This window comes from Drosophila gunungcola, unplaced genomic scaffold (genome assembly GCF_025200985.1).
Source record: "Drosophila gunungcola strain Sukarami unplaced genomic scaffold, Dgunungcola_SK_2 000078F, whole genome shotgun sequence".
Taxonomy (NCBI): Eukaryota; Metazoa; Arthropoda; class Insecta; order Diptera; family Drosophilidae; genus Drosophila; species Drosophila gunungcola.
The window spans coordinates 355,920-379,700 of record NW_026453241.1 but is presented as its reverse complement, the minus strand read 5'-3'; the positions used below and the strand labels follow the sequence as shown (position 1 = coordinate 379,700).

At 42.5% G+C, this 23,781-nt stretch overlaps 1 protein-coding gene and 1 long non-coding RNA gene across 2 annotated transcripts; one reads left to right on the top strand and one right to left on the bottom strand.

Moving 5' to 3' along the window:
• Window positions 1–4,363: 4,363 nt before the first annotated feature.
• Window positions 4,364–21,447, bottom strand: LOC128264747 (golgin subfamily A member 4). The gene is given in 13 exon segments (XM_053000403.1): window positions 4,364–6,319; window positions 7,216–7,488; window positions 7,879–7,978; window positions 8,059–8,390; window positions 9,213–9,308; window positions 11,042–12,219; window positions 12,221–16,250; window positions 16,253–18,121; window positions 19,246–19,353; window positions 19,427–19,530; window positions 19,699–20,292; window positions 20,745–20,925; window positions 20,988–21,447. Coding segments are annotated over 13 exon segments (10,209 nt in total). The 5' UTR covers window positions 21,027–21,447; the 3' UTR covers window positions 4,364–5,014.
• Window positions 21,448–22,780: 1,333 nt separating this feature from the next.
• On the top strand, window positions 22,781–23,761 carry LOC128264767 (uncharacterized). Its single transcript, XR_008268762.1, has 3 exons — window positions 22,781–22,877; window positions 23,362–23,468; window positions 23,529–23,761. It is a non-coding gene; the product is annotated as an uncharacterized LOC128264767 (long non-coding RNA).
• Window positions 23,762–23,781: the final 20 nt, after the last annotated feature.

The following is a 23,781-nucleotide window of genomic DNA, read 5'->3' as shown; positions in this document are numbered from 1 at the left end:
TCGGATCGTGCCGAGAGGGCCGATTCGATTCGATTCAATTCGATCGAAAGAAAGAACAACAACTACGGGGCGCCGACTGATTTGAATACCCGCCCGCTGCCGCTTCGAAATCATATTCATATATAATGCCTGGCCCGCCTCGGAACCAGATTTTAGTTCGATTTGATATAAACAACAACAGCAGCATCGCATCGATTCATTTAAATGCGCCAAAGTTGTCTATAACGTCTTGGGCCCCAATTCAAGCACCACCGACCAACCAAAACCATTAATGCATATTGTGTGACCAAGGGCCGATAGATTTCGCCCCTGCCCTTAGGATCAAAATGCAAATGAGTGGCCTGACACCACCCCTATTAATTCCCGGTTCTCCGATCTTAGCGGTCATCGATCCGACAACGGAACGATTCGAATCAAACAAGTGCTGTTTTTAAGAGGCACAATAAAACTGTTATAGTTTTTTTTCAGAATATCGGGTAAATTATACCACAGATTTTTAGATACCAATTGATAAAAATATGGTTGATTTCCCATAGCTACTGATTTTTTTTCCATTACTTAAAGTCAATTAAGATTGCAAAGACCAAATATTACAAAAGTGGAAAGTACCCATCTTTTAAGATATTTTGGTTAATTGTTCCAAAAAAAATCTGATAGAAACTAATTTGTTGGTGCTAATCAAAAAGAAAAGGAGGCATAAAACTAAACTTGTTTTTCCATTTTAAAACAGCATTTAAATGAACATAATAAAAGATTATGTATAATCCAAATGCTGGACTGATCAAAAAATTGATAAGTAAACCAAAAAAAAATCTGATTGTTAAATTCAAAACTGTATATTTAATATTTAAATTAAATAGTAAATCTTAACATTAAATACAACGCATATTAAATTGCATGATTCAATATTAAAATATATATTATATTTATATATATTTAATATTTAAATTAAATACTTTATCTAACCATTAAATACAATGCATATTAAATTGCATGATATAATATTAAAATAGTTTAATTCATGTGAAAAGAATTAGATTTAAAATATGGTTTACATTTAAATTAATTTTTCTGTTATTAAAATCTATTCCGAACATAATGAAATGAAAAATTTTCAAAATGTTTATGGTTTTCTTATTTAAAATAAAAAAAAATCGCAATGAATGAAAATCAAAGCGAAAAATATTGAAATTGAGTACAAAATATTTGAATTTTCTACGTTTTTTTACCAGTGTACGAAACTGAATGTCCGAATATTTGTATTAACCAAATGACATGAAAGTAGGTGTTCTTTTCTCCCTAGTTTGAGTAAATCATTCTCTTTGATAATTGTGAAACGAAATAGTACACAAAAAATTGTTTAAATTTAACTTAATGTCCACGAAAACTAGTTCAAATGTTCTTCCCCAAGTTCTTTAAAACAGTATTTGTATATTTTATAAGGTCATTTACACCGAATGTAAAAATTTTCAATCCATTAAACCTTCAGTATACGTAGACTTAAAAATATATAAGCTATTAACACATTGTTTTTCTTTAAATAATACGGAAGCTGACTTGGAAAACATTGACTCTATAGCGCCAAGCTATAATTAAAATATTTCCGTGTACAATATATATATTTTATTAAAAGATTTCCTAGACAAGGAGCTTAAAAATCTAACCTTTTTAGGGTTGAAAACACGCATAATTTAATCTAAACTTTAGTTTTTTAACTTAAAAACTAAAAATGTTTCTACGAGTAGTATTTTTAAACCCCTTTTTTTGATTAATTTCGGTTTAAAATATCAATAGAATTCCTTTACTGGATGCACATCTGGAACGATATACATTCAAGTCCATTGATATAATAGCATGGATTTGCATAATCGAATATGCATTAGAGACTATAGCCAGACCGATCTAGACCCGGTCAACTAGATCAGCTAGTTCAACTCGGCAATCACACCTGTTGACAATGACAACGCAATTTTAGGGATTTTTGAGCTGATCTCCGGACAGGAATCGAATGCAGTTCCAAACTGCGTCGCAATAATACATAGAAACAAGAGCTTAAGTCGAATGACGTACGATTTCACAGAAATAGACTTTGACAAAAGGACACATTTCGGAACGATTGAGAATCAAACTTGTTAAATCGCAGCAGAAAACAATGTGGTGGTCGTATATTAAGCTTTATTTTGACTGGAAATTGGATTAGTGTCATGAACGAGGTGATTCGAAGCGAAAGGTGAAGAAATAACCAAGTTATTCTCTTATTTTATATGTTTTTTTAAGTGGCATCTGCTTAAATTTTTAAATGGCAAGCTAAAATAATACGTTAAAGCTACAATAGAAATATCCATTCAGCTTTAATCGGATTAGAAACCCACTAAAAATAGAGTTACTGGACTATGCATCAGACCACCTTTCAATTGACCTTGCGTTTAATTTCTTTATAGAGATCATTTAAGTTAGTGGCAAAGTCGATAAGTTATGATTCTGAAGCAAATCACTAGAATTTTATTAGGACCTAATTGGAAAGACCAAAAACAGTTTTAAAAAATGAAAAAAAAACGTAATATCTTAAAGGTGTTTTTATACCCTTGCAGAGGGTATTATAATTTCAGTCAGAAGTTTGCAACGCAGTGAAGGAGACATCTCCGACCCTATAAAGTATATATATTCTTGATCAGCATCACTAGGCGAGTCGATCTAGCCATGTCCGTCTGTCCGTCCGTTTCTACGCAAACTAGTCTCTCAGTTTTAAAGCTATCTGCATGAAACTTTCCCAAAAGTTGTCTTTCTATTGCAGGTAGTATATAAGTCGGAACGAGCCGGATCGGATGACTATAGCATATAGCTCCCATAGGAACAATCGGAAAAATAAATAAAAAAAATTATAACTTTGCTGTTTTTTAATTCTTCTTCGACATATAGTAATGGTTAAATAATTCAGAATTACGGTTTAAATTTCATAAAAATCGGACGACTATATCATATAGCTCCCATAGGAACAATCGGTAAAAATCGGTAAAAAAAATTATAGCTTTGCTGTTTTTTAATTTTTTTTTAGTTCTTCGACATATAGTAATGGTTAAATATTTTAGAATTACGGTTTGCAATAGCTGCAAGGGTATATGAACTTCGGCTTGCCGAAGTTTGCTTCCTTTCTTGTTTTATTTTGATCCCACTAATAACTCTGATAATTGTAAATATTGTTTGTTATTGGAAATTCCTGACTCATATGTAAATATTCTTCTTATTTTTACACTGTTCTTAATGTTTGTTTTTGACTGTGCTTATTATAAGTTGTTATTGCTGTTGTGCCTGGCAATTATTGTTCGATAAACAAAAATATGTTTTTCGCGCTAGCCTTGCCATTGCATCACAACAGTCCCCGATTTCTCAGAGTCAGGCCAGTGGACCAGTTGACCAGCTGTCCAGTTGGCCAGTTAGTCAGTTAGTCAGTGGGTAAGTCAAGTTAGCCGATCGATGGAGCGAGCCTCCAGCTCACCTTGTGCGGAGCAGGTTTTCTTGAACTTCTTTTTTTCTGGCCGCTGCTACTGCCGTTTTCACGCCCCCCGTTGAAGACAATCACTTAATAGTCCCGGTCTCCCTTTTAATAAATGAAATGAAATGCGAAATTATGTAATTTCTTGAAAATCTCTTAAGCGGCCATATATATCATAACAATTGTGGCTCGCTTCTTATGAAAACAGGAATTAAGTGTAGTTAAAATATCGCAAGGTTTTTGGCTCAGAAAATACTAATACTAACTTTTATTTGTAAAACTTCATCTCCGTTACAGTAATTCAACTACAAAGTATTTACATTCGGGCCTTTTTCACACTTTCTTTAATGCAAATATTAATTTTAAACTGTCACAAATGTAAATTTCTTAGGGAAATATATATATGTATTATTTTATGTACCCATTTGACCAAAAATGGTTAAAACAAATTCGAGTGAACCATTCTAAGGTACAAACCTAAAAAGTCCTCCTTTTATACTACGTTAACTAACATATTTTATAACAATAATAATTCTAAAAGAAAAATATATGTAAAGGTTATTGAAATTAAGTGCATCTAACATACCCAGAAATTAAATATATTTTAAATTAAATGGGTTAAAAGAATTTTCCAGAACACTCTGAAAACTTAATAATGCCGATCGTTACGCTAGCTGAACCAGAAAATAGTCAAATTACAGTGAGAGTTTATTGGGATGGAAATTAAACCATGCCTTTTTCATTCATTCCCACACCCAATTAAATGATAATTATTTCAATAATTATCTACAAATCCACATTTCTTTCGCTCAATGGGCGGAACACCCTTTTCTTTAGATAATAACTGAATAAAGCCAAACAGTGGATGCATTTTCGTGAATATGTACATATATAAATTTATTTTTCATCTGATGTTTGCCTCGTTGACAAGATTAAATTATATTAATATCAAAAAAAAAAAGCGGCTTAACATAAATAATTAATTAAATAATTAAGAAAAATTTGATACATGTAGTCGAGAGTTTAATTTTTTTTCCGAAATAAGGTATAGTTTCTTGTAGTTGCAGAGACTTTTCGGACTGCTTATGCAAAGGAATTAACATTAAGAATTGTTCATTTCTTTTTCGTAAAAAAATACACGAAGTTTGTGCATTTTCGTGAATATATACATATAACAATTTATTTTTAAACTTATTTGTTTTTGATTTTTGGAAACTAAAATTACCTTTCGAACATAAGATACAAAATAACGTAAATAATAAATCAAGATTAGAAATTTTGAAACCTGTATTCGAGAGGTCAGTTTGTTTTTTTCCGAAAATGTGTAATAAATATAAGTAGTTCCCGCTGAGACTTTAGTATCTAATAGTGCGAAACGCCTACTTGCGTTTAAACATGTTGCTGAGGCGTCTTTTGGGCGGCGAGTTCTGCAAATGAACAAGACATTTAGATTACACAAACAAATTAACAAGCAAATGAGATTTGTGCGATTTCCATTGCTTTGGCTTGCGATCGAAAAACTTAGATTGCGAGTAGGACCAGGCCCAAAACAGTGAATGCGGTGGTGAGCGCCACCACCACCAAGTCCGCCAGCTGGCAGCCCAGTGCCACGATGAGGAGCAGCGCCAAGCCCACGATCATCCGCTGGCCGGAACTCAGATGCCGCAGTCGGCGTCTGGTCCGTGTCCACAGCGAGCGGTTGAGCGGCGACCCGGGCGGCAGCTGCGTGGCAGTCGGCTGGACATAGGTGATATTGATGTGCGGCATCGGCTGCATGTGCACACTGCCAAAGGAGTAAACCGTGCAGGATTGGCGCGATGAGGTGCTGGTCATGTTGGCCGTGGTGCTGCAGCTTCCGCCGGTGATGTTGCTGCTCGAGGCGGTTTCTAATTGCAGCCGGTTCTGGGGCGGTACTTCTCCACCACCAACTGGCTCGTAGATAAGCGGCTGCAGTTGAAAAGGCGCCGAGCACTCTGTCTCCTGGCACAGCTGCTCGAACCGCCCGTCCTCCGACGGCTCCTCCATCTGCCCACCTTGCGAGGCCCAGCTTGTGGCCAGATTTTCGGACTCAAACTGCTGCAGCAGCTGCCACGTCTCGCTGTGCTGCACCTCTACCTCATCCACATCCACATCCACATCCACATCCGCATCCACACAGAAAGTGGCGGACACGGGCGGTTCCCTGCGCTTATCCAGCACTACAGTTTGGCCCATTAGGAACTGGCTGGGCGGCACCGCATGCTCATCGTTGCGATTGTGCAGACTGTAGTTGTTATTGTCTGGGGGGGAGGATTCGGAACTGTCAGCCGCATAGGAGGAGAGATTGACGGAGAGACGTATTTGGTCGAGGTGACGGGCCTGATCGAAGCGACCCATCCGCTCCTGGCGCAGCCTCCGGTGCTGCTGCATCCGCTTGCCAGGCACAGCTGGCCTCGAGCTTTTGGCGAAAATGTTGCCGTGCAGGCAGAGTGAAACGCGGCCATTCCGCAGTTTGGAAGATGGGCCGGTAAGACGGCGGGTGTTGCCCTTGGTCAGGGCCAACAGTGCTGCCGTGGACAGATGTGGAGTGCCCTCCTGGTTCCCTTCATCCATCTCCGCCTCCTGCTGCTCCTGCTGCTTCTGCTGCTTCTGCTGCTCCTCCTCCTCCTCCCCCGTGGCGGCGGCATCTGCCGAAGAGGTGTCCGCATCGCTGGCGCGGATCAGACGCTGCTGATCGTAGTAGGAGCGACTCTTGCGGGGCGTGGAGGTGCAAAACAAGCCCACCGCCTGGCGTAATTTGCGACGCTGTATCCCGGCCAGTAGATTCGACCGCTTGCGATGCGGCAGCTGTGGGAAAGGCCAGGCGTATTCGGTCAGTGGCCGGCTGCACTGGAGCCACACAAAGGACAACACATGGACAAAGACGAAGACGATGACGATGACGAGGACAAAGCAGCTAGGGTACACTTTACATTTCCAATTACCCATGACACTGAACCAAAGCAATGGGCTATGATGGCCTGCATCTAACCAATTTTTTCTAGTCCCTCAAAATAAGAGGATGTGTAATATTTAAATGTGTCTCAATTCCTCCCCAAATTCTATCTATAACCTACTTTACTTTTCTTTTTCAGAAATAATTAAAAGCTAATTTTTTAAACGTACTGAACGTATTATTGAAAATTCACCAAATGTTCTCTGCTATCGATATCAAATATATTTTTATTATATCTAATGGTTCTCCTGATTTCTAGTGTAAATATATACCTGTTTGCACATTGATATCTAGCCAAACTAAAAGAAACAACGTCATTATTTTTTAGAAAGTAGAGTTTTTTACCTTTCGGTTCTACAAAAATCGCATCATGAAATACATTTATCACAGATAAACACAAATAACTAAATATAATATATAATACTAATTTTTTGAGGCTTTTAACATCTTAACTGCTAACTTCGAAACAGTCTCTGTAGACACTCAATTTTTAGTTCTATTATAAAATATATTTTTCACAGATCCGCGCCTGGCAATCACTAATATGGTAAATACAACCTAATATTTTCTCTAAGAAGTTTAAATCCCACCATAAGATACAATTTTTGTATCAGAAAACAGAACCGCGCCCACCCACCCTATGTTCAGTGTCATGTGGGCACAACCCAAGCCAAAACCAAAACCAAAACATTGAAAGGCACAAATCTACTCAACACTTGGACACGAACTCTGTGGCTCTGTGACTTACCTCGTCCCGGGGCAGAGTGCTGCTGCCAACGCTGAAACGCTGGGTGAGAAACTTGAAGCGCGCCGGCGTCTTGGAGGTGTTATTGTGGTCGCCGAACTCTCGCAGGATCTCCCGCGGTGGCTCCGAGCTGCCAAAGGACAGTCGTCCGCCGTTCTTGCTCGGTGTGGGCGGCCCTGGTCGCTTGTAATGGGTGCCCATCGTCTTCTTGCGCGTTCCAGTACTCGAAGAGCTCAGCAGGGCGCTCATGCTGTCATCCAAACTGTGCGGTCCGTCCTGCCAAAAACAAAAGAAAAAAAAGAGGATACAATTTAAACTAGTTCATATACGAAAGCAGGATATGTTAGTCCATGGACAGCAACTGGATTATTGTGACACGCATAAAAGACACAAAAACAAGCACAGCAATTTGGGGACAGAACGGAAAAGAACGGAACAGAACGGACACTCCAAATTTCGGACTTTACAGTGGACAAAAGCTCACTCGGTCGTCTCTGGGTAAAATTAAATATTAAGTTTGCTCTACTGCCGACGTGTCATGCGGGCCCACTTCGCCCTCATGGCTGCCTGGCGGGTCTGCAGGGGTGTGCCGCCCGTGCCGTCCCTTGTCATAATGCTCCTTTCGGTTATTCTGCTGCCGGAGATCGGAGTGCAGCTAACGCTTACTTTGAGATCTTCGTCCTGGCTGCCCAGATCGTACTGGGCCGCATATGTGCTCTTCAGGTGCGGCGGCTGCAACGAGTTCCGATAAATCAGCTCCTCGGCCCTGCGAAATCATGGGAAAAAAGCATACGTTTAAACGATAAGCGCACACAGATCGAAACCAAAAAATTAGATCACACTCACGTCATGTCGGGAACACGGCCCAATTTCAGATCCGTCAGGTAAGTATTGTTGAAGACCTCACCCTCTTCGTCTTCCATGGCCAGATTGGAGGAGGGAGCACTGGGCCGCTTGAAGGGCTGCCAGTCCTCGTTAGCCGCCGATGAGCTGGACGTGGACGAAACCGTAATCGTCGTCGCGGTGGATGGCTTTGGTGGCTCGCTGACGGGCTGCATCTGCAGATGGCGCAGCTTGGTGCTGATAATCGCGTGCTGCTTCTGCTGCTCCAGGATCTTCTCGTTAAGGCGGACAATCTGGTTGGACAGCTTGCGTGTGTGCTCCTCGTATTTGGCATTCTGTTAAGGAAGGGATATTTATATTTGTTAGAGATAAAAAACTCCGAATAGGAAAGGCTGCTTTCGACTCATTTCCTTGAATTTGCGCGTACAAATTCTTACGTAAATATACTTAACAGGATTGTTAAGAAAACCTAAATTTTGTAACAGTGCAAATCAGACTTGGATTTTATTTAAATTAAAAACAAATAAATAAAGCAACTTCTTAAATTTTTTACTAACGTATAATATCTAACTAAGCCTATCTTTAAGGCAAATCAATATGACTTAGGACTTTTAAAACCCTTTTTTGCATTTCAAATTAGAATTGTGTTGTAAGAAATTATATGTAAAAATGTTTGTGCGAACATTTTTTTAAGTTTTAAAACAAGTTAAGTTGTTAAAAACTTTTTCTAACAAATGTCTAGTTAAACAAAAATATTTAGTGTTTTCTTATTTGTTTTTTAATTGATTTAATATCGTATATTTTAATTTTTTATTTTCCTTGAAACCCTAAGACAATGTAAAATATCTTGATCTTGTTTTTATTGCAAAATAAGCTTGGCATACATAAAACAAAATGTACTTATACCTTAGAATAATTTTTTTTTGCGTAATACATGCAGTGCAACAAATTACGCTTTAATAACAACCAAAAAGAAAAACTATCTTTAACATCTTTCTGAGTACCTGAGTAATTGGTAAATTTTGACCTTAGGAACAATCTTTGTTAGAAGTAAAATATGTTTATGGAACACCGCGATTAGTTTTGTTTTGAATAGAATTCAGGGTAGCCATCGATCGGTTGACAAACAAAATAAAAAAAAAAAAAACAATATTTACCTGGGCTGTGAGGGCCTCCAGCTCCGCTGCGCTGCTGGCTGCGTCCCGCTCCTGCTTCTCCTTCATGCGGGTCACCTCCGCCGTGTACAAGGAGCGCTACGGGCGGTGCGTCCAAAATCCGGGTACGAATGCAAATGCGCAGGAAGTATGGCAGTGTTCAGGTGTTCAGGTGTTCAGGTGGTGTAGGTGTAGGTGCGGGTGTGGATGGGCGGCACGTGTTTTTCGAAGGACGAAAGTGAGTAAGACAGCAGAGTGAGACAGCACAAAACAAACAAACAAACAAACAAAAAAAAATGGACAACAACTTTTGTGTGATGCCAGGCAAGGCACGTGCATATAGCAATTCATTATTTATTAATATTACTAAGTACGCTTAACAATTGGTAAACAATTAATAACAAAAACTACCAAGGGTAGGGTGGTATAGGGTGGCGGTCAGCCTAGAACTGGCTGGGATTGCGTGATTGTAGTTCGAGGTCGACGTCGTTATGGTACAGAATCATGTGAATTAAACCCATCAAAATCGCATGCGTGGCGGCCAGAAACAACGCCGTGCGTGTGCTAAACCACCGATTGCTCCTGGCAGGAATAGTATGTAGTTTAGGTAGAGGAGCTACTGATTTTGCTGCTGCTGTTGTCGCTACTGTTGCATTTGATGGCCCTTCTGTGCCGCCCTCCACAATACTGGCAATACCATGCGGAGTGACAGATAGAGACGTCTGGGCAACTTGGGACTTGGGGATTGGAAATGGAAATGGAAATGGGAAAGGAAATGAATGGAAATGGAAATGGTATGAGGATGTGCGTTGGTTTTGTGTGAGATGGGTGATGAGTTTTTGGCGGAGTGAATGGAGAGGAAGGAAAAATAAATGTGATTTTTAATTCCATGATGTGACAATTGAATTAAATAAATCTACTAAGGCGCCCGTAATTGCGAAAGCTAATATGCAAGCAGCGCAGCATTTGTGGACTTTCATTTTAATTCTGATTTTTAATACTTTCTGGTGACCAGCAGTTTTGTTAATTGTTCTTCGAATTATTTATCCCATCAATATACAATTGTTGTATGTGGGTGCTTTAAAAAGATCTGATTAAAAAACCAAAGTTTGTATTAAGATAAAAGCATTTAATGCCATAGGTAGTACAGAATTATCTTGTTTTGGGGGCATAAACTAGTTAAACTCAGCTAAACTAGCTGAACTAGATCTACCTTTTTTGATATATATATATATATATATATATATATTATATTTTCAACAATACTGACAGACAGATGGCCATATCTATATCGCAAATATATAATACGTAACATACGCATTTAGGTGCTATACCAGTCTGACACTTTTTAAAAATATATCCTTTCTTTTTTTTCTTTACAAAAAAAAAGGCCCCTGAAGACATTTAATTGTATCTATAAAAGTACCGGTATTATCGGAATTACCTAACTAGGTGTCTTGTCGACGCCTACGTCTTATCATTGGATAAATTGTAAGTTTATATGGCAGACCTGAAAAAGCAGCACATACACGGCACATACACATGGATAAACGCCACCACAAACAACATCAACATCTACCCCTAGTTTAGGGCCAAGTTATGTACGCAACAGAACGACATGAACACAAAAAGCACATGCACATGCAAAGGCGGCAAATCAAAGATGGCATGGTCCTGGCATCGGATCAGTTTCTTCCTTTGGGATCGGACAAGCGTAAGATAGTCGACACCAAACACAAGTGATGGATGAGGCAACCGAGTGCGGAACGGAGACATCTCGACCAGCGCGACCATGCCACCTTCACTGAACCCGATGGCTCGCTTCGACTTACCATCTTGGTCTTCATCTTGTCCAGCTTGCCCTCCATCTCCAGACGCTGGTCCTTCATCTTCTGCTCGCAGCGCTGGATCTCGTCCTTGGCATCGCGGTACTTGGCCTGCAGGATCTGGCAGTCCAGCGCCAGCTGGTTGTTTCTGAGCACCGCATCCTCCTTATTGGCATCCGATTCGGCCACATCCGACTTGCTGTAGGTGGCGCCGAGATCACTCGGACCGTGTTGTGTCATCTGACTTTCATTGGCGGCACGCATCTCGTCCAGCTTCTGGTTACTTTTGGCCAGGTGCTCTTCGAGTTTCATCAGGCAGCGCTTAAAGCTAGTGACTTCCGCCGGCTCTGCACTCTCGCGCGTCCTCTCCACGAATTTGAGGTGCTGGGCCTCTTGGACGAGCCGTGTGCCGTCCAGTTGCTGCTGAACATCGGCTAGCTGGTTGGTGATCTCCACCAGCTCTTGTCGGTCCTGTTCACGGTCTGCCATCTCCGCCTCCAGACGTTGCTGCAACTCCGCCTGCTGGGAGGCGGACATCTGGTTGGCCTGCTCGACTTCGGCAAGTCTGGCGGTGACCTTGGCCAGCCTCTCCTGGGCCTCAGTGAGCATATCAGCTTCCACGTGCAGGCGATACTCCAAACTCTTCACCTGGGCATTCCGATCTGCTAGCTGTTTCTTTTGCTGGGCAATTTCACTGTTCAAGCGGGTCGACAACTTGTCGAATTCTGCGAGCTGCTCGTTCAGCATGCTGATATCCTTCTCCATTATTAAGCGTTTATTCTCCAGCTCGATAATCCGCTCATGGGCGATGGCACGGTCTGCTTCCGTCTGAGTTTGGCGCTCCGACAACGTTGACAGATCGTCCTCGAGGGTGGCCAGTTGTACCTTGTGCTCGCGCTCTGCCTTTGTCATTCGCTCCTTGACTAGATAGATCTCCCGCTGCGCAGACTTCCTCTCGGCCTCCAATTTAGCCGAGACTTCGGCGGCCTGTGACTCGAGAGCCGCCTTTGCTCGAGCCAGCTCCTCGGCCTGCCCATTGAGCATCTGCTCCGTGCGACTTGCATCGCTTTGCAGTTGAACCCTTGCCGAGCGCAGCTCATTCCGTTGCTCATCCAGCTCGGCTTTGAGTAGATCCGTAAGCTTATGCTCTTCCTCAAGCTTAGCCTGCAGACTGTGCATCTCAACTTCTGCAGAGCGCAGCTCCTTCTGTTTCTCTTCTTAGCTGGGCTTTGAGTTGATCCGTAAGCTTATGCTCTTCCTGAAGCTTAGCCTGCAGCCTATGCGTCTCAACTTCTGCCATCTGCTGCTCCACCTGGAAATCATTGGCATTGGACAGCTTTTCCTGTCCATCCTGAAGCTGAGTCCGTAGACTGAGCAACTCTTCCGCGGAGTTGTCAATTAGCTTCTGTTGTTCCGTCGGGGTCTTAGACAGCTTTAACTGCTCAATCTTATCTTTGTATTCCGTTTCCATCTGTTTTATATGAGCCTTCAGACTGTCAATTTCCTTTTCTCTCTCCAATCGCGCATCGTTAGACAAGTTCAATTCATTACACGTCTCGGTCAATAACTGCTTGTGGGTCTCAATGGTCTGGCGGAGGGATTTCTCCTTGAGCTGGGACTGATGTAGATCTTCCATTACGTCTACGTGGCTGCCAATGGTCTCGCGATGCTGCTGCTCCTGGAGGCGAACCTCTTCTTGAAGCTTAGCCTGCAGGCTATGCAACTCAACTTCTGCAGAGCGCAGCTCCTTCTGTTTCTCATCTAGCTGGGCTTTGAGTTGATCCGTAAGCTTATGCTCTTCCTCAAGCTTAGCCTGCAGACTGTGCATCTCAACTTCTGCAGAGCGCAGCTCCTTTTGTTTCTCTTCTAGCTGGGCTTTGAGTTGATCCGTAAGCTTATGCTCTTCCTGAAGCTTAGCCTGCAGCCTATGCGTCTCAACTTCTGCCATCTGCTGCTCCACCTGGAAATCATTGGCATTGGACAGCTCTTCCTGTCCATCCTGAAGCTGAGTCCGTAGACTGAGCAACTCTTCCGCGGAGTTGTCAATAAGCTTCTGTTGTTCCGTCGGGGTCTTAGACAGCTTTAACTGCTCAATCTTATCTTGGTATTCCGTTTCCATCTGTTTTATATGTGCCTTCAGATTGTCAACCTCCTTTTCTCTCTCCAATCGTGCATCCTTAGACCCGTTCAATTCATTACACGTCTCGGTCAACAACTGCTTGTAGTTCTCAATGGTCTCGCGGAGGGATTTCTCCGTGAGCTGGGACTGATGTAGTTCTTCCATTACGTTTACGTGGCTGGCAATAGTTTCGCGATGCTGCTGCTCCTGAAGGCGAACCTCTTCCAGCTCCTTTGCAATGGCGTTCAGGGCCAATTGCGAGGACTCCTTTAGTTGAGTTTCGAGATCCTTGTAACGCTGTTCATGCTTCTCCTTCGATTCCAGGAACTTGGCTTCATTTGCCCCCAGTTTTCCTTGGAACATCTGATGTTTCGTCGGGGTCTTGGACAGCTTTAACTGCTCAATCTTATCTTTATATTCCGTTTCCATCTGTTTTATATGAGCCTTCAGATTGTCAACCTCCTTTTCTCTCTCCAATCGCGCATCGTTAGACCAGTTTAATTCATTACACGTCTCGGTCAATATGTGCTTGTACGTCTCAATGCTCTGACTGAGGGATTTCTCCTTGAGCTGGGACTGTTGTAGATCTTCCATTACGTTTACGTGACTGGCAATGATTTCGCGATGCTGCTGCTCCTGAAGGCGAACCTCTTCCAGCTCCTTTGCAATGGCGTTTAGGGCCAATTGCGAAGACTCATTTAGCTTTGTTTCGAGATCCTTGTAACGCTGTTCGTACTCTTTCTTCGAGGACTTCAACACTTGTTCATGCTCCTCCTTTAATTTCAGGATCTTGGCTTCATTTTCCTCCAGTTTACCTTGGAACTTCTGTTGTTTCGTCGGGGTCTTAGACTGCTTTAACTGCTCAATCTTATCTTGGTATTCCGTTTCCATCTGTTTTATATGCGCCTTCAGATTGTCAACCTCCTTTTCTCTCTCCAATCGCGCATCCTTAGTCCCGTTTAATTCATTACACATATCGGTCAACAACTGCTTGTAGGTCTCAATGGTCTGGCTGAGGGATTTCTCCTTGAGCTGGGACTGATGTAGATCTTCCATTACGTCTACGTGGCTGGCAATGATTTCGCGATGCTGCTGCTCCTGAAGGCGAACCTCTTCCAGCTCCTTTTCAATGGCGGTCAGGGCCAATTGCGAGGACTCCTTTAGTTGAGTTTCGAGATCCTTGTAACGCTGTTGGTACTCTTCCTTCGAGGACTTCAACACTTGTTCATGCTCCTCCTTCAATTTCAGGATCTTGGCCTCATTTTCCTCCAGTTTACCTTGGAACTTCTGTTGTTTCGTCGGGGTCTTAGACTGCTTTAACTGCTCAATCTTATCTTGGTATTCCGTTTCCATCTGTTTTATATGCGCCTTCAGATTGTCAACCTCCTTTTCTCTCTCCAATCGCGCATCCTTAGTCCCGTTTAATTCATTACACATATCGGTCAACAACTGCTTGTAGGTCTCAATGGTCTGGCTGAGGGATTTCTCCTTGAGCTGGGACTGATGTAGATCTTCCATTACGTCTACGTGGCTGGCAATGATTTCGCGATGCTGCTGCTCCTGAAGGCGAACCTCTTCCAACTCCTTTGCAATGGCGTTCAGGGCCAATTGCGAGGACTCCTTTAGTTGCGTTTCGAGATCCTTGTAACGCTGTTCGTACTCTTTTTTCGCGGACTTCAGCACTTGTTCATGCTCCTCCTTCAATTTCAGGATCTTGGCCTCATTTTCCTCCAGTTTACCTTTCAACTCCACTTTTTCTATGTCAATTAGGGTGTCCTGCTCCTTGCTTAACTGTGGGACATCCTCCTTTTCCCCCGCCGTCTCGTTCTCGAGGTTCTTGCAACGCTGCTCAACAATCTCGGCTTTCAATTCATCAATCTGCTCTTGATACTTGAGCTCTAAGTTTGAGACCTCATCCTCTGCTGCCTTCAGTTGCTTCTGCAGTTTTTCTTCAACTTTTTGGGACTCGGACATCAGGTTAGCTTTTAGTGTTTCCATGTCCATTTGGCGGTTAAGCAGCTCAACATGGTCCGAGCTCAGCTTTTGGTTCACCAGCTCAAGGTTGGCGATGGTGTCCTTAAGTTGCTTAATCATGGGACTGTCCTGACCGCTGCCATACATCTGGTTCTGCAGTTGAGCCACTTGCTGCTCTAGATGCAGCTTGGACTCTTTGAGGTGATCGGCCAAGGAAGTGGCCCTACTGTACTTTAGCTCCAGGCTCTGGCGACTGGCATCCACCTCATCGTACATGCTCAGAAACTGGTGTACATGCTGTCGAAGCTCCTCAAAACTGCATTCATTGACGCCTTTCAGAGGGCTGGAGCCTGGATGTGCTTTGTGAAGACGCGCTTTGAGGGCGGCTGCCATCTTGATGGCATCCAATCTGTGGCATTTCAGCTGCTCCTGAGCCCTTACCAGCTGGCCGGTCGCCTCCTCCAAATTGCTTCGCTCCTCCTCAAGATTCTGCTGCAGTTGGGCCACCTGCTGCCTGCTGCTGGCAATCTGGGCATCTTTTTGATGGAGTGCAGTGCTCAGCTTGTCGGCAGTGAGCTCCAGGGAGGCGATGAAACCATTTCGCTTCTCTTCCTCACGGCTGGCTCTGAAAGCCCGTTGCCGGCTCTCGCTGATGACAGCTGCATGCTCCTGCTTTACAACGGCCAGGTCATCCAGCAGATTTTTCACTGTCGCATCAAGACTGTCGTTTGTTTTCTTTTGCTGCTCGAGTATCACCTCAAGCCACGACTCAACCTCTTGGAAGCGATTGCTATTTCCCTCCGCCAAAAGCGAGAAGATTTCGGGGTAGCCTTCATTTAAGAGACCCGTGATGCGCTCCAGGAAACTATCCGTCTCCTGCTGAAATTTGCACTGCTGCTCGAGCAGTTGCTCCTTCTCATGCTCAAGCTTACGCTGCTGCTCGAGCAATTGCTCCTTCTCCTGCTCAAGTTTACGCTGCTGCTCGAGCAGTTGCTCCTTCTCCTGCTGAGATATGCGTTGCTGCTCAAGCAGATTCTTATGCTGCGCCTCATGCTGACGTATTCTGGACTCGATTTGCTCAGTGAACTCCACAATGTGCTTGCTTAACTCATCTCGTTTTCTTTGATCGTGTTCAGCTCCTTCACCTGCTGCTCATGCTGCTTCTCGCTCTGCTCCAGACGGTTCCGCAGCTCCATTGCCTCGCTCACCTTCTGCTCGTGCTCAAGCTTGAGGGCTTCGTGGTGCTCCTCGCTCTGCTCCAGACGAATCCGCAGCTCCGTTGCCTCGCTCACCTGCTGCTCGTGCTCAAGCTTGAGGGCTTCGTGGTGCTCCTCGCTCTGCTCCAGACGAATCCGCAGCTCCGTTGCCTCGCGCACTTTCTGCTCGTGCTCAAGCTTGAGGGCTTCGTGGTGCTCCTCGCTCTGCTCCAGACGGTTCCGCAGCTCCGTTGCCTCGCTCACCTGCTGCTCGTGCTCAAGCTTGAGGGCTTCGTGGTGCTCCTCGCTCTGCTCCAGACGAATCCGCAGCTCCGTTGCCTCGCTCACCTGCTGCTCGTGCTCAAGCTTGAGGGCTTCGTGCTGCTCCTCGCTCTGCTCCAGACGAATCCGCAGCTCCGTTGCCTCGCTTACCTTCTGCTCGTGCTCAACCTTGTGGGCTTTGTACTGCTCCTCGCTCTGCTCCAGACGAATCCGCAGCTCCGTTGCCTCGCACACTTTCTGCTCGTGCTCAAGCTTGAGGGCTTCGTGGTGCTCCTCGCTCTGCTCCAGACGAATCCGCAGCTCCGTTGCCTCGCTCACCTGCTGCTCGTGCTCAAGCTTGAGGGCTTCGTGCTGCTCCTCGCTCTGCTCTAGACGAATCCGCAGCTCCGTTGCCTCGCTTACCTTCTGCTCGTGCTCAAGTTTGAGGGCTTCGTGCTGCTCCTTCATCTCGCAAAGCTCGTCGATGCGTTGAAGCGTGCTCTGCCAGTCGGGCGAGCCCAGCTGGCAGGATAGCAGACCCATGTCCGCATTGCTAGACATTAGCTGGTTCCGACACTGGGCATACTTGGCTCGCAAGTACTCCACACAGCGCTGCTCCTGCTCTAAAATTTTAGCGATTTCTTTGATCTGTGCATCGAATTTGTCAATGCCACATTGGAGGGACTCCTTACTGACGCGCACCTCCAAGATTTCGGAACTCAATCTGTCCGCCTGCTGTTCTTTCACCGCCAGCTGTACCCTAATATTGGCCAGGTTAAATTCCGTCGTGAGCAACTTCTTTTTAAGCTCGTCGTGGCTTTGGATTACCATTTTGTGGTCGGACTGCAACACTAGCAGCTTCACCTCGCACTCCCGTTGAATGCTGGACAATTTGCTGGCATGGTTACGGTTTGTTTGCACAGCCTCCTGCTCCAGCTCAGCAATCTTGGCCTTGGCCCCCGCAAGCTGTTGGCGCTGGCTCTCCAGACATTCGGCGAGTGTCTGACTTTTGTCCAGAAGTTTATCGAGATTCGAGGCCTGCTTGTCGCACTTCTCTTGCAGATCAGAGTTCTTGGCCACCTCGTTCACGGGTCCACTCTCGAGATCAGTTATGCTGGTAATCAAGGTTGCAGAATTATCCTGATCGGGTTCATGCTTCCTAAGGAGGCTGGCCATAGATTCGGTTAACTGATGCAACGAATCGTTCTGCTTCTGGAGCTCTTCCCTCAGTCGGATGTTCTCGTGCTCCTTCTCACGCAGCTGTTTGTCGATCACAGAGCTGGCCAGATTCTCCGGGGTGACGTTCGGCGACAAGGAACAGGTCAACAGATCGGAAGATGAGTTGAGCACCTCGCGCCGGCTGTGCAGCTCCTCGCGCGCCTCCTGAAGGCACAGATCCAGCTCCTGTTTGTCGCGCTCCAGGCTACTGATCGTATAATCTTTCTTTGATAGGGTTAGGCTGAGATCCTCCAGGCGTAATTCAAGCTCCCTCACGCGGTCCATGCATACCATCAGTTGTTCAGCCGACTGTTTGAGCTATGCAAACATAAATACATTATCAATTACAAATTTGTACATATTCGGACATCACACATGTAGTTCAAGTATAAATAGTATAGATTTAATTAATAATATACTCGAAATTGTATTTATAAAAATGATTATCAGAGACAAGCTAAGTAAACCTTTATGATACTTCATATTTATACCCTTGCAGAGGGTATTTCTTTGACAGAAAGGAATGGTTAATTATTTCAGAATTACGTTTTAAATTTCATCAAAATCGGATGATATAGTATATATATCCCACAGGAACAATCTAAAAAAAATACAACAAAAAATTAAAACTTTGCTGTTTTTTAATTTTTTTTTTATTTATTATTTAAATTTCATCAAAATCGGACGACTATATCATATAGTTCCCATAGGAACAATCGGAAATAAAATACAAAAAAATTACAACTTTGCTGTTTTTTAATTTTTTTTTTAAGTTCTTCGACAAATGGTAATGGTTAATTATTTCAGAATTACGGTTTAAATTTCATAAAAATCGGTCGACTATATCATATAGCTCCCATAGAAATAATAAAAATATATAAAATAACTATCTAATAATTGAGCTTGCAAATCATCATAGTTTCAATGTTTTTAAACATATACGCAAGTAAACCATTATTTTGATGTGTTCAAAAATATTTAATTCTTGCAATAGCTGCAAGGGTATATGAACTTCGGCTTGCCGAAGTTTGCTTTCTTTCTTGTTTTTTTTTTACATTCTGATAAATTAATTACCAACTTCTTTTCCCGATTAAACGGAGTTATTTCTTTGGATTTCATATTTTTTCTCTGAGTATAGTCATATACTGGTGTTAATTTTTATTTATTATTAAAGCTCAACTTATGTAAAAGAGTGATGATTTCACTTTTCAATTAGACATAAGCATCGAGTTAATGTGCCTGTTGAATTGTATTTTTAGTGGAGTTTAGGAAAAAATACAAAAAAATTGCCTATTTAGAGATTTGAAAAGTGATCAAAAATCTTGGAAACTCTATTTCAAATCCTTCAAATAGGTGTACAGTTGCAGGCACACTTATATGTTCGTAGTTGTTCACTTATATTCAGATTGTTTAAGGTCTTTACAACCAGACAGGTAGCTTACCTTTTCGGCCATATCGGACTTTTCATTGTGCAAATCCTGCAGCTTATCGTTGGTCTCGGCTATAATTTCATCCTTGTGGCTGATCTCCTTCATGAGGCTTCGTTTCAACTGAAATTCGGTAAAGTTTTATTAGTTTATGGCTCCCGCTACCTGTGACCATCTGGTGGTCCAGTCTACCTACGCGATCAAATTCATTTGGTCCGCAGTTGGGCACGACTTCGTCTTCGTCTGAAATTTGGGCGGCTTCCGTCATTTTGGCCATTCTAGCCTCCAGCGACTTCAATGCTGTGATGTGAAAGAGGAAGAAAATATGGAATTCAACTGTGTATAATTAACTCGTATCACTCCTAAGGCTATAACTATTCTGTTGGGATGACAAAAGTCACACATTTTAAGTGGGGTTTGGTACAGATCGGTAGTATTTGAAAACTCTGAAAAGTATCTTAAACATACATTTTTTCAGGCTTTTAATGAGAGCATCCTTCTCCAAATTCTGCTCCTCGAGCAGGTTCTTCTCGTAGCGCTCCATATCCAGCTGAGAGCGAAAACCGCGCAGCTCCTGGGTGCGACGATCCAAGAGCTCCGTCTTGGGGGTCGACGGAGCGGACATCTCGTTGACAGACATCTGGAGGTCTAGGCAATCCCGCTGCCTGTCGCGGTGGTGGTGCATACGCGGCGTGCTGCTTTGTGGTTGAGGGGAAGCTGGTGAGGATGAGGATGACGGTGTGACATCAACGTGCAGATTGGGGCTCGAGGAGCTGCTGGGAGGGCACGGACTGTCTTGGACGCCCATTCGGTAAACGCTAGCCACGTTGGCAATCGTCTGCCGTAGAAACTCCCGCGTCAGCTGCGGCTCCACCGTCCTATTTAACAAGGCGGCAATGCAGGTCTGCATCAACTCCGGCAGCTTCTTGCAAATGCTGTGGAAGAACACGCTGGGCTGCTTCACGCACGAATAGTGCAGGAGCAGTGTGTACACGTACAGGTAGTCAGACTCCACCAGCTGCCCACGTCCACTTATATGGGCACAGAACTCTGGGTAGATTTCTGCAACGGAGATATCAGTGGGTTTGTTAATGGATACGTTTAGCAACTCAAGGAACGTCTTAACTGTGCAGACCAACAATCATTAAACATTAAAATACTATTTTCAAAATACAAAAGTTTGGGTTCAGATTGTATAGATTAAGATGAAAAGGAAAGGAAGTTAACAAGGTTTTTATATTGGAATGATCTATTTTTTGACTATTTGGACTTTGATATAATTTAAAATGCACTCCTAAGCTGACTATAAATCTGTTTTCTGCTTTATGTCACGGAATAAAAATAAACGAAATAATTTATCTTGAATTTAAATTTAACTATTATATGCAGTTCTGGCTATTTTTTTGTAACTCTCTAATACCAAAACTTTGACATATAGAAAAATTCAATTCAGTACGGGGTATGCTTAACGAGAACGCAGGAATTTGGACGATTCTACCTCTGGAATCGCTTACCTCTAATGAATGCCTGCAAGGGAGAGCGATGTTTCTTGCGCTGAACCTTCTGCGCCGCCTGCAGCGCCTTCTGCACCACTGCCTCCGCCTGCGCCCTTTGCACGTAGACCGCGAAGAAGGCCTCAATGTCCGTCTGCTCCAGTGTGATGTAGTTGGCCTCTATGAACTGGCATTCGCTCACCTGCCGGAGGATCGCTTAGTAAATGAACTGGGACACCCGGCATGCGACATCCATTCACTTACCCATTGGAGCAGGACTTTCCGCCAGCTGCGATAGTCCATGATTTAGCAGCGTGCAAATAATCGGTGCAAAAATGTATGCCAAAATATGGATGCAAAAAAACCAAAGGGCGAACAACGGGACTTTTACCGAACAAAAAAAACACTGCTGTACAATCAAAACAAACGGGATCTAGCTGAAAGTGTAAGGCACGAATTTCCGACTTCAACTGACACTACACTATCACAAATTTAGACACTTACTTCACGACGAAAGCACGGAAAGGAAAAAAAAACAGGACGGAGGCAAACACCTTTTTTCGGCGCGTCGTTTAATTCAAATGCGGACGCGGTGCGACGCCAAGCGAGGTGTTCCAGGTAGCCGCCTATCGGGTCATCGATATCGGTATGATAGGTAGGGGTGTTCAGCCGGTTTCGTCGGAACAGATCGTTCGCACTGGTACAGACTTGCTGCTTTGCATTATAAAAACAATGGATATTTTGTTATACTTGGAAAACAGTTAAGTCAAGTCGTCGAAACGCCAACTAGAGGACCAAATAGTCACAACAGCTTTAACTAATTTAAATCGGATTCAAGCAACTTACTGCGAATTGTACACTGTCTTATGCATTTGTATGTTTATATACAGCCAATCATTTTAAAGATCCTATTAACATAATTTGATTCTTACACTGTATTTGTGTTTTAATGTTTTTAAAAGTACGTTTTTAAGTGTGCAAAGTACGTTTTTGAAGTGTTCAAAAGTAATATAAAGAAATAAAGAAATATAAATTATTTAATTTATTAGATATCAATTCTGACGTTTACAATTTTTAAAGCATTTTCTACAAAATTACTAAATTTTTCTAAATATTTAGGTACCACAGGCGTTCCTTCAGAACTCTTATGCGCTAAAACAGAATCACTAAACACACATGACAGTGGGAACATTGATATTCATGCGTTTTCAATTGGCGTTTACAGCAGAACAACCTTAAGTTTGTTCTGCTGAACGCTTATAATACATTACGCATTAAATTATTAATTTTGGCTTTTTGTATTTGTTTTTTTGTGTCTTGTTAAGACTTTGGTTTTTCTGTGTTTTCCTATCGATATTTATACCATCGATATAGGCTAGCAGATAAGTATAATGTACCAAAAAGAGGTAGCGTACCATTTCTACGCTCCTTTTTTGCTGATCATGATGGAAGAATTTTTGCATCATGATCAGTGATCATACCCGTTCAGCGTTAGTGATCAGTGGTCATGTTGTTCTGGTGAATACGCCCATTACTAATTTAATTGTAATAGCATAGTTACACTTACGTACGTTGTCTGCCGATATCGGACAAGATGCAATGACGCAGAATTGCCGTTTATACTTGACAGACGTGCTTCTCTGCGTCTGAACAGCTGTTTTAAGTTTTGATTTGTTAAAAATAGCTTAAGTTGTTTGTTAAAACGTGCACATATTAACGCAAATAAACAGGGAATTTTAATATAGCAGGGATATAGTGCAACTATTCAACTTACAATTTTGTAATATTAACAATAAAAAAAAAGTTATATTAGTTTTAAATTCAAATTTATTATTCATATGTTATCCTTAGCAGGATAAAATCACCTTTCCCTTGTATGAAACCAGTTTTTGTTTATAAACAGTCCCACAAAGCTCAACCAAGCGAAACGGCTGGGACTTTTTATTGATGGTGGACTGGTGTTCCCACAGATCCACCATCTACCATCCGCCATCCAACATCCACGGCAAAACCTTATGGACTATCTTTGAAAGAGATGGTGGATTCAGTCGTTTAAAGAATACACAAAGTATATAAAGTGTTGGGGTGTTCATAGATACTTGTACCTAGGTACGTACCGAGGTACACTATTTTCTTACCTTTTACCTTACCTAAGTAAATTTTAACTTATAAGGGATATGGCTTTACTTCAAATGAGCATCTATACCAATCATATGTTGCAGCTAACAAATTGAGTATTAAAATACAATAAATATAAAACTATAAACTCAGTTATGTACCTTGTAATATTCACTTTTGTGCCTAACTTTAAAAAGTTAATTTCAAAACTACTTAATTTCTCATCTCAATATTTGGTTTTAAAACTACCGGAAAAGTGATAATTGAACATTCTTCCCTCTCGAAGCTAATGTAAAAATGCAAAAGAATCGAAAATCAAGCAAAAAAAATAAATTTAATTTAAAAATAAACAAAACCATGGCTATCGAAAAGTATCCCGTAACTTTAAAACCACATTAATTGAACAATATGCACAGCCCGAAGAATCGAAAATCTGGATTTTTTGCGCATAACTGTATACCCTGCCATGGAATGGAAAATGTTAATCCATAAATTTAGTCTCTTTTATGTTTTTTTCCAGTTCATAGATGGCGGCACTGATCTTCGCGTAAACAATCAAGTGCTTCTGGCTCTGGGGGAATTCCGTAGAACCGGGGGCAGCCAGCGGCAGAGTGTGGCCCACCACATGTAAGCTATTAAACTGTAATAACAATTACCAATGACCGAAAACAATGTGCCCGGAATTAGCGCCCACGCCCACTCCGTGTCTCAGGGCACGCACACGAGCACAGAAACATCTAGGGATAGTGCTGATCGCTATATATGACGCCATTAAATTCGGACAAACAATGGAAATGCATAATATACTATAGAAGGTGATTTAAACAAATAACCGAAATGTTTTCGTACAGGTTGTTATATAAAATATGCTATCAAATAATTGACAAAGCTTCGACACTGGCGATGATAAAAAGTTTTCTAAAATGTTGTACCCATTAAA